This window comes from Giraffa tippelskirchi, chromosome 4, assembly GCF_054371585.1.
Source record: "Giraffa tippelskirchi isolate mGirTip1 chromosome 4, T2T-mGirTip1v1.2.pri, whole genome shotgun sequence".
Lineage (NCBI taxonomy): Eukaryota > Metazoa > Chordata > Mammalia > Artiodactyla > Giraffidae > Giraffa > Giraffa tippelskirchi.
This window is the reverse complement of record NC_137278.1, coordinates 174797812-174812662: the sequence shown is the minus strand read 5'-3', so window position 1 is coordinate 174812662 and position 14851 is coordinate 174797812. Positions and strand designations below refer to the sequence as shown.

Below are 14851 nucleotides of genomic sequence, written 5' to 3'. Positions count from 1 at the left end.
ACAATAAAACACACATTTATAAAAATATCAAGACTTCAAATAAGCCAACTGTAGAATTTTACTACGGAGAAGGCAATGGCAACCCACTCCAGTACTATTGCCTGGAAAATCCCATGGATGGCTGGGATACAGATGGGGCTGAGAAAGGATGGTGGTTAAAGCCTTGGTCTAGCATACTTTTGCTAATATCATGCAGTGACTAGAATACTTGGAACCACATATAACTTAAAAGAGTATTACTATTATACTCTCAAAGTTATCATCTGTGGTATACTCTGACAAAAAAACTAGGAAATGGGTATTGTCTTAACTATAACATGTTTTGAGCCAGCCAGGTCAATTAACAAAAGAAAGAAATTATTCAAATATGAAAACCAAAATTAATTCCTGGAAAAAACAAAATGTTCAACCTTTTAGTTCAGTAAGTCACAGGATCAATCTGTTTTTCATACAAAAAGTTCCTCTGTTATAGACAAAAGATATATTAGAAATACTATATTTTGCAGAAATAGGGAATTCTCTACTACGTTATAAACAGAAACAACAAAAAGGAACAAGGTAAAGTAAAAACAGCTTGAGTCAAGTAAATATATAGACAAAATAATTCAGTATAATTAAATTTTATTCAGAGCATACCTTTATAACCACCAGGGGACCGATACGAATTGGTTAGTAATCTCCCACCACGAGTACATCCTCTAACAGATCCCCGGCTATTGACAAATGGTTGAGAGGGTCTGGGAAATACATTCGTCTGTGCTGGGTAAAAGGCAAGGCTACCATTGCTTACTTGAATAGTTCCATCAGGAAAACTTGCTGCTTAAGGAAACAGTTTTAGAGTCCAAGAGTTAAACGGTAATAAAAATTTAGTATTTTTTATACTTAGAAGTCAGTGTAGAGCAAACCTTTAATACAACTTTCTCCCTTTTTTAAAAAAAGAGGTGCCATAGATATGCATGTGAATATAGAGAGAGATGTTTAAGTAATAAAATATTATTCAGCCTTAGAAAGAAAATTCTGACACACTCTACAATATAACATGGATAGATCTTCAAGACATTATGGTAAATGGAATAGGTCAGTTACCAAAGAAGAGATATTGTATGATTCCATTTATATAAGATAAGTATTTAGAGCAAATTCATAGAGTTAGAATGCTGGCTGCCAGGGGTTGGAAGGAAAAGGAAATGGGGAGTTAATGTCAAATAGAGAAGATGAAAAATTCCTAGAGATGAATGGTGGTGTTGGCCACACAACAACTTAGATTAAGTTTAAAGCCATAAAACCTATATACTTAAAAATGTTTAAAACGATGAATTTTATGTTATGTATATTTTTACCACAAAGGAAAAAAAAAACAGGCTAAATATTTCACCTCATAGAGAAAAAGAAAGTGAACTTTTATTAACACTTTAATTGAAAAGGCATATGACAAACAATATCCTTTATGTACACCACCTGTCCTATGTTTTCACAGCACAGGTGAGAACAGAAGGAGGTCATCTGTGTCTAGGTCCAGGGATTTACATTCACCACCTCTTGCAATTAACCAAGTACTCAGAATGCTCAATTCGTTTGCTCAAGCTTAAGTTTTAGAAAACCCAACAGGGGCCTGAAATATCAACAATTAAAAAAATGCTTCTTATGATTGGGAAATGACTACAAAGTCGCCTGCTCTTTCATGTACCTATTGTAACAGCATGAAAGACCAAAAGGGCCTCCCATCTCCAAGCAAAGAGTGGAATAAGCATAATAAGTTAAATATATATCTTCACATTAATCAATGCTCTATTTCAAGAGAGAAGAAAAGAGCAATGGTCAGATAGCCATCTGTCTGTGCTAACAAAGAGTTAACGATGATTTCAAAACCTTCATAAAAGCAGCTGGATACTGCCTTATGCACCTCTACCACTGCTGATGGTAATCAAAGCAATCAGATTTAAAAATTGAAGCCTACTCCAAGGTTAAATCAACCATCTAAGTTCTACCTCTACAAAAGTTAAAAGTAACAGGTGAACTTAACTAAAGAGAGGAAAAGGCATTAAGCATTTCTCAACACTTGAACAGGAGAAAAGACAATGCTTACTAGTCAGGAAAGAACAGCTCAAATGTCACTACAGACTTGCTTTCCATTTAATTAGCTCTCATCTAAGTCTTCAAAATATACACAAAGATCTTACCAGTCTCTTGGGAAAGGACAGTTTGTTCTACGTGTATAGCTGGCAGTTGGCACTGGGGTGGTGTTTGTGTACTTGCTGTAGTAAAACTTTGATTGTAGCCAGGTGAATAAGGGGATTCTTTTATTTCTTGTTCTTTCCGTGGAGGCAGAGGTGCATTAACATTAAATACCTTAAAAGACAGAGTACACTGAGTCATTTGCAAAGTTTCATAGCAAATAATGAAGGATGACATTCGGCAAAACTCTCCAACATTCAAAAACTTCTGTCTGATGGGCGAAGGACTTGAACAGACATTTCTTCAAAGACAATAAATGGCCAATAAGCACATGAAAAGACGCCCAACATCATTAGCCATTAGATAAAAAAATAAATCAAAACCACAATGAGATACCACTTCATACCCATTAGGACAACTATTGCTTAAACACAAACAAAACAAAAAACAGAAAATCTAAGTATAACTCAGGGTGGGGTAAAACTACAACCCTCATGCAATGCCGATGGGAACGTAAAGTGGTACAGCCGACTGTAGAAAACAGTATGGTGGTTCTTCAAAAAGCTAAATGTAGAATCAACGTATGGTCCAGCAATTCCACTTCTAGGCATACACCCAAAGAACTGAAAGCAGAGATTCAAAGCGATATGTGTACTCCTATGTGCACAGTATTATTCATAAAAGTTAACCAAGTGTCCATCAGCAGATGAATGGGGTAAACAGAATGTGATATATGTATACAATGGAATGTTATTTCACCATAAAAAAGAATGAAATTTTGATCCATGCTACAACAGGAATGGATGAACCTTGAAAATACTATGCTAACTGAAATAAGCCAGGTACAAATAGGACAAATATCATGAGTCCACTTATATGAGGTACCTAAGAATAGGCAAACTCACAGAGACAAAGTAGAATAGAAGTTACCAGGGGCGAGGAGGAGGAAGGGGACAATGAAAAAGTACTGGAAAAAGACAGTGGTGATGGCTGTACAACACTGTGGATGTACTTAATGACACTGAATTATACATTTAAAAATGGTTAAAACAGTAAACTTTATGCACATTTTACCACAGTAAAAAAAAAATTCCTATTTGATTTCTGACAGAAGTTAAATCAAGCACAAAAACTAACTCTCCTGATATTACATTATCATAATAATGCTTATTGAGAATGAAAACTTCATAGGGGAAGAGGGTACTTTTTCAGAAACTGAGGATGAATGAAAAAATCTGCCATTTACTGAATTTCTACCACGTGGCAGGACAATGATTTGACCAGACTCTGGTCACTGAGTATAATAAAGCACTTTTGTTACTCTCGAGTCCCCTTATCCTGCTCCATTTTTCCTCAAAACACATATGATATAATATATATGAGTATTTTTCTCTCTAGCCCTCCCACCTCCATAAAGTATAAGCTTTTTAAGCACAAAGACCTGTCTATTCTCCACTGTTACAACCCAGGCATTGCTGAACAGTGCCTGGCTTTGTAACTACCTGTTTGTTGAATAAATGAGTAAATGAACAAAGAAGAACCAATTTGTACTGAATAGGAACCAAACAGGTAGAGAAGACAGACCGGCGTGAGCAAGAGGTATTTGTGATAAGAATGTACAGGGCAAGTCCAGGGGACTAGTCTGGCAAGTTATACCAGGTTTCAAAAGTTACTGAGTGTCAGGTAAAGGACATTGAATTTCATTTAATAATGGAACAAAATTTGCTTTTAATTAGGAATAAGAAAAACTTAGTAAAACCAATGTAGCTTGGTGTTTTTGGTTTTTTTTACTAAAAAAACAATACTGTGTAGGATGGATTGACAAGCATAGAAGGAAAGCAACGACACTGAGCTTTTTCTAGGTGGCCAAGCAGCAGGGAGTAATAAGATTAGTGAATTTATGTGTCTGAATTCACCAGCCATCTCCCTGCTTTGTGTCTGCTTCGCACTACCATTCCACTGGCCCCATCTCACCACTGTCACTCAAAAGGACGTGGAGTGGGACATTAAGCACCATCAGGAGGAGTACTTATTGGCTAAGGCTTTGCGTTCTTCTAAAGAAAAGTTTTATACTTATTCTAGGTTTAGAGAATAAATATACAAACAGTTGTAACATAATCTTAAAAGTTTTAAACTACAACTTATAGACAAATACGTAATTCAAAATACCATACAAATCTTGAACAATTCTCCAAAACCCAGCGTGAGATGAAGATGAAATCAAATGAAAGTTTCAACAGTTAATAGAACACACAAGTATGTGTCCTATATTTCAGGGTATTGATGCTGTGGAATACCAGAACTGTGATATTAGTAACTGTTAGTATTATTAAGCTATTGATAGAAAATTATGTTTCTCACTTACATCTCATTTCTTTAATATGGGTCTCCTCAGCTTTGCCTATCACTAATTTTCAGAGGGGTAAATGCCCTGACAAAATATCCATTCAAAATTATTGAGGCTTTGGATTTAACACTCTTCCCTCCACAAACAATATTTCCATTGAACAAACGCAAATTCTATCAGTCCAAATAAGAGTAATAGAAAAGGCAAATTTTTTCACATAGTACCCAATATTAAAGAAACAGTAGCTTTTTAAATGGAATAATGAACTGCAATCATCATTCATGTTTTATACTCACTGTCTGCATGGCTTGAAAGGGTGCTGTGTTAATGGTTACTGAACTACTACTTGCTGGAGGTGACTGGAAGCCCTGTTCAGAGCCCTTTGACATGGGAGGATTTGGAGAAGCTAGTGAAGACGGTTGCTTGCTTGGGGAAACTGGTGCCTAGGGAGGAGAAATGCAGTATCAGCCAATCACCTGCCATACAATAAGCAGTTAACTTACACTAAACCCCAGGATGGCATAAGTCAGCAAGTCCTATAGGATGACATTTGGACACAGGAATGCAAAAGAACAGCTTCTGCTTACAATTTCAAATCACAATTGCTGAGCATGCACATTAGTGTTTGCTTTGCACAGCTTGCTGACCAAGTGAGAATCTTACTATTAATCAGTCTAAGAGACAAGGGGTTGAACTTTTTATGAGGACCTAGTCCCTTTCGAACCCTGTAATGATATTTTCTAGTTCAGAACCTAATATTATTCCAAACTTATACAGAAGAATTAGGCTTAAGAAAAACTCTGGGTGAGTTGCTTAGTCAGTGTTAACTTTTTTGTATTTCAAAGTCTTACTAGTGGGTTCCTTAGTCAGCTGCCTTTAAAAAGAAAACCAAACCTGAGCTAATGTAAATAACTCTTAACTAAGGGAATTTGCAACTCCTTGATACAACAGATCATAAAGCCAAATACTTAAAAGATAGGAAAAAAAACAATCCCATTTCATTACCCAAAATGAGGTAATGAAGCAAACAGGTGTGACTCACTAGGTGGCAAACACTTAATTTAAATTTAGACCAAATCAACATCATAAAAACTATTTTCTTATATAATGAATACATATTCTTATATAATAGTGAACCAAGAAATAATAATAAAACCTGAGTTGCTAAATTAATAAAAAAATATACCTATTGTGCTATATCTATCTCAAGGATTTGCTCAAACATAGTAAAAACTATCAAAAGCACAAACATAATACTGTCAAAATGCTTTGACAAAATTAGCCAAAAAGAGAATGGAACTCATTCTGATGAGTCAGTGCTAATATTAACACTATAAAGTTACCGAGTCTTCAGTTATATGTATTAAAGATTTTTCTCCTAAGGAGTCCTTCAATATAAATATAATGAGAAACTTGAACTAATCGCTAATCCTACCCCTACCTAGAAATTTTCATCTGACATTAGCATTTCGGATATAATTTATTGTATCTGAAAAGGCAATACACTTGCCTTTTCAGTCTATTTAATACACTATTAAGTCTATTAATATGGTAAAGTCACAATAAAGTTAAAGTTACCTGTGTAAGCTCCAGGACTACAACATCAATAGAAAGCAAACATTAGTAAAGTATAAATGTTCAGTCATTAAGCTGATCATGCCTGTAATTCACACGTTAAGCTGGTTCTGCTATTCTTTAAGTCAGAAATGAAATTAAGACAATTGGTCTCTTATTACCTCAGGAGTCTCTGAGGTCATAAACTCTGTTTCAGATCCCGAAGAAGCCTGATCAGTAGTAACCAAGCAAGCATTTGAGCTACAAGTAACTGGAGAAGAAGCAGCCTAGACACAGGAAAATATAAAACATTGTAAAAGGCACAATTTGTTCACTTTATATTTCGTGGGCCCTGGCCTTCCTAACACATTACTCTCACTGAACACTCAGCAGTGCCAATTGCTATGCTTAACACTTAAACAGATATTAATATATTTACTCCAACAATAACCCTGTGCAATAGGTACAACTATTCCCATTTTATTCATAATCAGGCAGAAGCAAAGAAAGTTAAATAATTTACCCAAGATCACTCTAAAATTAAGGGGTAGAGCTGAGATTGAAATCCAAGCAGCCAGCTACACTGCCTTTCCAGGCCTAGTCACCAAAGCTACACATCTAATCCCATCCTCATTTATCAAGATTCTTGGCCCTGGAAATCTGGGGCCAGATTTTCCATCAGGCACTCAACAGCAAGCTCCCTGGGCGATGAGCCCAGGGTACATTAACGCTTTTAGCACGGGTCTGCCAGAATCATGACAACTATCTTTTACGCTAAGTGCTCTCAGTGCCTTAAAGGAGTAGGAAGAAGTATAAATAGAAAGGATAAGCTCAACATAAATCACAATGGCACCAATATCCTAACAAAAATTAAAGCTAATATGTATAAAGTAAAAATTGGGAGAAGGCACTTAGGAACTAAGTCTGACAACTGTAACTGATAAAAAAAACTATGAAAGCAGCTAGGAAGGAATTCTATGGCATAACAGGTAGTGGAATATAACCGAAATCCATAAAATTCTAGCAATCACAAGGTCTGACGTGTCAGTGAATCCACTCCTTTTACCTAAATGCTTCAATTCAGTCCTCAGAAGCCCAAGTAATAAATGGGTTACCCAATGCTAACAGAGCAGTTATGTTTCAGTCATCTTCTCCAAGAGTTCATCATGATATGCTGCTTCTTGGGAAGGAGACGGGGACCAGGTTTAAGAAGTCTCATGGAAAAGGTCTTATGAAAAAAATTTTGAAATCCTTTAGAGCATTTTATACATTTAAATAGGTATAAGTTAGATCTGACCAAACTATTGTAAAACAGGAGTGTTTTTAAACCTAGGCCTTTCTTCTGGCCTCCTCTTTGAAACAACGAGACAACAACCCAAAATAAATGCTATTGGCTATTGTGGGAACACAACTAAGTCAACTGCCAAAAAATTCACAGATACTAAGTTAAAGCAATTTGGCGCGCTTGATAGTTAAGCTTTAAGAGACTTTGAATTTTAGTTAAGAGGTTAACAAAAAAGATAAGAAGCATTCTTTACATTAGTATTTATTGAGAAGTTATGACAGTTTTTGCTTCCAAGTTATTGCTCTTTAAGTAGACCAGCTAGAGTTCGTTTTAAGTATTTCTGAGTAAGCATGATGATGGTGGCCAGTGGTTCCAAAAAATCAACGTGCAGATTCACCCAGGAAGCAGACTAAAAACATAGATGAATAGACAACACCCCTGGAAATGCCAACCTTACAGGTCTAAGGTGGTAAATAACAATATAGTCCTCTCTCAGTATCCACAGGGACTGGTTCCAGGACTCGCTGTGCTACCAAAATTCGGAGATGCTCAGACCCTACAGTCGACCCTCCACACCCGTGGTCCCGCACCTTCAGATTAAACCAACCTCGGATATGTAGTACTGTATGGATTTAGTGGGAGAAAAAAACACATATAAGAGGACCTCAGCAGGTCAAACCCATATTGTTCAAGGGTCAGCTGTATGTATTTTTATTAAAGTGACCAAATGATTCTGATGCAGCCACCCCAGAGGCATGCCTTTGAGAACAATTAGACTAGACTACTGGTTTATCAAAAAAAAAATCTTAAACTTGTTGACTGAAAGCCTCATACAGGATCTAATAGCTAGAACAGATAACGTGGAATTCTTTAGCTAAAGCAGGGAGTGGGGTGAGGGACTAATCATGAATTAAGAAAAATTAGTTTCTTTCTTTAGACTCTTTACTATGCCAATATACTTCTTGGGAAGGAGATGGGGACCAGCTATCTGAGTGACTTAGATAGCTTAAACAGCAAAGTAAGATTCCCAAAGTACCTCTGAATTCTTCAGGCTTGCTCTTTTCCTTACTAAAATTTCCTTCTCTGTTATAACAGATGACTTGCCCATGTTTTTTAGGCAATTTTTTGAGGACCAGTTTTACTTGATCTAAAAAGCTAGATATCCTTAGAACATTTTCAATAATTTAGTTAGGTATATTAGAATCAGTGAGTCTGACCATTCATACCAAAGCAAGAGTTTCTCCTGAAAGAGTAAATGAAAGATGAGTCTGGAGAAGTTACCTGTAATGGCTCTTGAAGAAAATCACTTTGATTGGATAGATTCTGTTCTGTAGATGCTGTAGAGAGTGAAATCAACAGTAAACTACTGAGGGAAAAGAAAAGTTTATGCATACCAATTGGAGGGAAACTAAAGCTTATATTTTATAAAACCAAGCAGTATCTAGAACAACTGGGTCTCAAGTCCTTTCTATCAGAGCTTTAAAAAGTCAGAGAGGATTATAGAGAAAAAGGATCCTAGTTCCATCTATGTTATTTAATAATGTTTTATGGTTAAATGGACAAAAGCAGCATTTCAAGGCTTCCAAAGGAAAAGAACTGTGACTTTTTAAAAACCAGGAACTGTAATCTGGAAGATAAAATCTGAGCCATCATGAATAGTAATTAGCTGATACATTTCAAGTTGCAAGTTTCAAAATAAATCCTTGCAGGGGTCATCTGTCTCTTCATTTTTTTTTTCTCTTTGATCATGTAAATTAAATATACTTTTTAACTACATAGTTTCAGTTTGGTTTATTCTTGTTAATGTCTATCACTTTTATTAATTACTCTCCCTTCCTTCTCCTTACCTGACCCAGGAATTACTGCACCAGTCTTCCGGTTGGTGTATACTGCTTACTACGGCTGAACTATGGCTTTGATTATGTCATTCCACTCCTGAGATAAACTAATGCAGAACAAAGCCTGAAGTGTGAAGTGTCAGACCAGATTCAGATTAACCAGTGTTAGTGCAGTGTTAATCAGTTCAGTCAATTCAGTTCAGTCACTCAGTTGTGTCCAACTCTTTGCAACCCCATGGACTGCAGTATGCCAGGCCTCCTGGTTCATCAACAATTCCCGGAGTTTACTCAAACTTATGTCTAGTGAGTCGGTGATGCCATCCAACCATCTCATCCTATGTTGTCCCCTTCTCCTCCCACCTTCAATCTTTCCCAGCAAAAGGGTCTTTTCCAATGAGTCAGTTCTTCACATCAGGTGGCCAAAGTATCGGAGTTTCAGCTTCAACATCAGTCCTTCCAATGAATATTTAGGACTGATTTCCTTTAGGATGGACTGGTTGGATCTCCTTGCAGTCCAAGGGACTCTTAAGAGTCTTCTCCAACACCACAGTTCAAAGCATCAATTTTTTGGCACTCAGTTTTCTTTATAGTCCAACCCTCACATCCATACATGACTACTGGAAAAACCATTGCCTTGACTAGACAGTCCTTGGTTGGCAAAGTAATGTCTCTACTTTTTAATATGCTGTCTAGCTTGGTCATAACTTTTCTTCCAAGGAGTAAGTGTCTTTTAATTTCATGGCTGCAGTCACTATCTGCGATTTTGGAGCCCCCAAAATTAAAAGTATGTCACTGTTTCCATTGTTTCCCTATCTATTTGCCATGAAGTGATGGGACCAGATGCCATGATTTTAGTTTTCTGAATGTTGAGCTTTAAGCCAACTTTTTCACTCTCCTCTTTCACCTTCATCAAAAGGCTCTTTAGTTCTTCTCCGCTTTCTGCCATAAGGGTGGTGTCATCTGCATATCTGAGGTTATTGATATTTCTCCCAGCAATCTTGATTCCAGCTTGTGCTTCATCCAGCCCAGTGTTACTCATGATGTTCTCTGCATAGAAGTTAAATAAGCAGGGTGACAATATACAGCCTTGACATAGTCCTTTCCCTATTTGGAACCAGTCTGTTGTTCCATGTCCAGTTCTAACTGTTGCTTCCTGACCTGCATACAGATTTCTCAAGAGGCAGGTCAGGTGGTCTGGTATTCCCATTTCTGAGAATTTTCCACAGTTTGTGGTGATCCACACAATCAAAGGCTTTGGCGTAATCAACAAGGCAGAAATAGATGTTTTTCTGGAACTCTCTTGCTTTTTTCAATGATCCAACAGATGTTTGCAATTTGATCTCTGGTTCCTCTGCCTTTTCTAAATCCAGCTTGAACATCTGGAAGTTCACAGTTCACGTACTGTTGAAACCTGGCTTGGAGAATTTTGAGCATTACTTTACTAGTGTGTGAGATGAGTGCAATTATGCAGTAGTTTGAGCATCCTTTGGCATTGCCTTTCTTTGGGATTGGAATGAAACTGACTTTTTCCAGTCCTGTGTTAATCAGTGTTAAGCAGTGTTAATCAGTGCACTAAATACTACTGATATAATTTCATTCACAGGATACAAAAGCCTCAACACTAGATGTACAGAGTTGAAAGGAGTCAAGCAAGTCAAGAGTAAAATTATTTATAAAAGAAACAATTGGAACAAACAGCTGTAGGTATAACAAGTCTTAAGAATGAGGACATACCTACTGGGCTACCTGGAGTAGCTGAAGGCGGCTGTGACGATGGAATTGCACTTGAAGGTTTGTCAAAATCCAGAATAGATTCCTAAAGATAAGATTTTAAATAATGAGTGGAAACAAAGATCACCGTTTATTGATAAACCTATTACCATTAAATTATTTATGATGTTGTCATAAACCTCTGCTTATTAGCTATAGGAATTTATCTAATAACTATCTTGAGATGTTAATAACTTAAGTCTTTCAGGAGAAGAAATTAAAAGTGAATCTAAAGTAACTGTCAAACCTTAAGACTATCAAGTATTAAAGATCTAATAGTAATTCTAAGGCCAAGTTAGGAAAACTCCTCACTTGAAGGTTTAAACATAAACATTAATCCTAGAATAGTCTGAGCTCTCATTTTTATTATAACCAATGAGAAGGTCTAATTATTTTATCTCAACCACTAAACTAACTCATGCTTTTAGATACTTTCATGACAAGAAGCCATTCTCTTCTCCCATGTGCCTATCTTGGTTATCCTGGAAATATTTCCAACGTTTTGAGTACTTAACTTACACACTTGTAGTGATCATTTTAGGTCCTTTATTTATCACCAAATAATCTGAAGAAGTAAGCAGTTCCCTCACTTAATAAAAAAGTAGAAGGTTGGGAGTTTGTCATTGGTAATTGGTACTGTAACTGGTAATTGGTAGAAGTGGATTTAAATGCAGGTCTAACTCCAAAGCAAGATCTTTTTACTATTAACACACAAAAATCTCTATTTGCCTACTTCCTATCTCAATAATATCACAATATTTTGAAATTCTGCACGAGTTTGTATGACACAATTTAACATTTAACTACTGACTTAACTCAAGTTTACAATCTTATACAAATGAAATATAAACTCTTTGAGGACAATGAATGTCATGATTATTTACACACAATGGCATCTACCAAATAGCAAGCATGGTATAGGTTCTCATAGACTGAGCAGAAACTACTGAGAAGCTACAGCAGCAATTATCGTTTGAGCACTTTAAGCTTCTTATGTGTTTAATTCATTTCATTACTCACAACAAACAGGAACAGGAACTATTATCCTCATTTTTTTTCAAAAAAGAAACTGAGGCAGAAAGTTAAGTAACTTGCCTAAACTCTCAGAGTGAGCAAGCTGCAGAGCCGAGATTTGCACTCATTCTGAACACCAGAATCTGTGCTCTTAGCAACTTCATTTAATGCTTCAGACCAGAAGCTAGTAGCCCCATAACTAGCATTTAAGATTCACTTAATAATGACTCATACTTGCATAAAGTTACAAGTTCCTTGAATCTGGGTCATCAGATCCTGCAGTTTTTCTTTCCTCAATACTGGATCCTTTGGAAGGGTAGAGGAAGAACCTACAGGCTGATGCATAGGCTTAGGCACCTACAAGATAAACCCATAATGTGTAAGAGTGAAGTTCAAATTCAACAGCTTGATTCAGGAAACTTAGCTTATCACTGCATCTTAATGTAATCAAAACACATAGCAGTGTTCATTTATAGGTTTATCTCAGGTAAAGAATTTCCACATAAATGCCTCTTCTAAGTAATTTAAACAAACTTTAAATGTTTCCCTCTTCAGTACAACTTTAATGGGAACTGTTGCTAAACATCATCTTTTTAAAAGGAAGGCCGATAACAGCAGAACTTCCTTGATAAAAAGTTCTTTCATTGTGGACATCGGTTACCTTACATCCTCCACAAGATGCCACTGCCTACAATATAAAATACCTCAATGACTTTTTCCAAGGAAAAAAGTTACTATCATATAAAATATATATCCCATTTTTAATACACATTTGATTTCAGAAACATTAAGGTATAAAAATGTATACACATATATCCTAGAGTTTAGGAAATACATTGTTATATTTTGTTATAAAGTAAGTATACTTTGGGGGGGGGCTACTGATGTTTAGAATTTAGTCCGCCTTCCAGCTAAATTTCTTAAGACTGCTGAAACAGACCTCATGTTTATGGTTATTTCTTACAGGCATCAGCAAACCGATTCCTACCACCTCCTCCTCTCCACCTTCTAATTCACTAAGAAGTCTCTCAGCTAAGCTATGTCAACAGCATCATAAAATAATAGTTAATAGACCCTAAGGAAATATATGAAAGGCTCTTTTAGGAGAAAAGTATGAACTTTGGTGATTTATTTCATGTATCTAGTCTTATGGTTTTGAACTCTTTTTTGCCCTTGACTGTACTTCAGTCATATTAAAGACAGTGGAGATTGCAATACAGATAGAGGCAAATACTGTGTTTATACAGACACACATCCTCGCAGTCACTGAGAGACCCTGTAACTGCAATATGATGATGGTCTGTGCCATAAGGCACAATAAATGAGTTCTGACCTTTACAATTAAACACTCGATTTTAAATACTATTCAACAAACAGCATGGTATCAATATTTCGTTTGGCCAAGGCTCAGCACTCTTATACCTACTGGAATTTTTAACTGTGTTTTTTGAGCAACTTTATTGAAGTATTAAATTTGGTTTATAAATATAAATTTCCCAAAATATTGACAGCTATCATATTAAAATTACTATCATATGATATCTGGGAAGGCTATCAATCTTCTGCAGGGTCAGGATGAAGCTAAAATTACATTACCACTTAAAGAGGAAGAAAGGAAAAAAAAAGGAGACAAATAACTCTAAAATTCTCTTCCCAAAAGGTAGAATTGAGGCAGGCGTAATTTATAAAATGCAATGATCTGAATTCCCTAAACAAAATGTTTTCTGCCCCCTTACTTTTTAACTGAAGTATAGTTGATTTATGATACACAATATCATGTTAGTTTCAGATGTACATCACAGTGATTCAGTTTTATATATATGTATGTGTTTGCATTCTTTTTCAGAGTCTTTTCCCTTATAGGTTATTAAAAAATATTGAGTACAGTTCCCTGTGAAACATAGAAAAATGTTCTTCAAACTATTAAAGAACCAAAGATATAGGGTCCTCAATACATCTGGGTTCGATCACTGGTTTAGGAAGATCCCCTGGAGAAGAAAATTGCAATCCACTCCAGCATTCTTGCCTTGGGAAACCCCATGGACAGAGGAGCCTAGCGGGCTAGTCGATGGGGTCGCAAGGAGCTGGACATGACTGAGCGACTAACACTTTCACTTCTGGCTAAACTGGCATGGAAGTTCAGGAACACTATGAGATGGACATGGAGAACACTGGGAGGGTAGTGAGTTCACCCTTCTTAGCAAACAAGGTGATAACAAGTCTTCAACAAGTTTGCATTGAAATAGTGGTAAATAACTTTTAATAAAAGACAATACTAACTAGCACTGTATCTAAGAATTACTCATTATAAGCCTTATATTACTGGCATGGGTTATTTATTATTAACAGAATGAGGCCTCATATTTGAACTAAATCTCATACTCCAAAACCTAATTATAGAATGGTAAACACCTATACTTTTCATCTGCAGAAAATTCTTATTTTGAAACAGAAACAGACAACTAATCCAGCTCCCTCCCCAACCACTACTTCTTCAGAAACAGGACACGAAAGATCCCTGTTTCTTCTCCTGTCCATTTGTTCCTTATTCAAAGAGGACAGGCTAATTGAATGACTATAAGTCAGTGAAAGAGAAGGAAGAGAATACAGAAAAATTTAACTTGCATCAGAAAAAGGTCTCCCACTTTTTGATATGCATTTACATATCTCACTTCACATTATTGTCTTCTCTGAACTATCATTATTTTGATGTCATATCATGTCATTAAAACTTGAGCATTAAAACAATATTTTCTAATTGTAGAAATTTCACTTCAGGTTAGGCACAAAAGACAGACTAAGTCTGCTTCCAATTTTCTAGGAAAAACAAACTATGCATTAAAGGGTTAAGTGAAATACTTTATATAT

General features: G+C 36.1%; 1 protein-coding gene and 1 long non-coding RNA gene across 51 annotated transcripts in view; one reads left to right on the top strand and one right to left on the bottom strand.

The window, feature by feature from the left end:
- The window catches only part of LOC145546030 (uncharacterized), a 1126586-nt gene that overhangs the window by 780097 nt on the left and 331638 nt on the right, over positions 1-14851 (top strand). The gene's annotated exons all lie outside the window — the stretch shown is intronic.
- Positions 1-14851, bottom strand: part of CAPRIN2 (caprin family member 2) — a 41154-nt gene that overhangs the window by 4575 nt on the left and 21728 nt on the right. For 8 of the 50 annotated variants that reach the window (XM_081591670.1, XM_081591669.1, XM_081591672.1 and 5 more), the window contains exons 10-16: positions 12218-12340; positions 10934-11015; positions 8643-8698; positions 6259-6363; positions 4819-4965; positions 2181-2349; positions 637-816 (exon numbers count right to left, since the gene is read on the bottom strand). In XM_081591670.1, the coding sequence (XP_081447796.1) occupies positions 637-816; positions 2181-2349; positions 4819-4965; positions 6259-6363; positions 8643-8698; positions 10934-11015; positions 12218-12340 (862 nt within the window). Of the gene's footprint in view, positions 1-636; positions 820-2180; positions 2350-4818; positions 4966-6258; positions 6364-8642; positions 8699-10933; positions 11016-12217; positions 12341-14851 lie in introns of all 50 variants that reach the window. The other 42 variants (XM_081591684.1, XM_081591712.1, XM_081591715.1 and 39 more) reach the window with 15 other exon arrangements.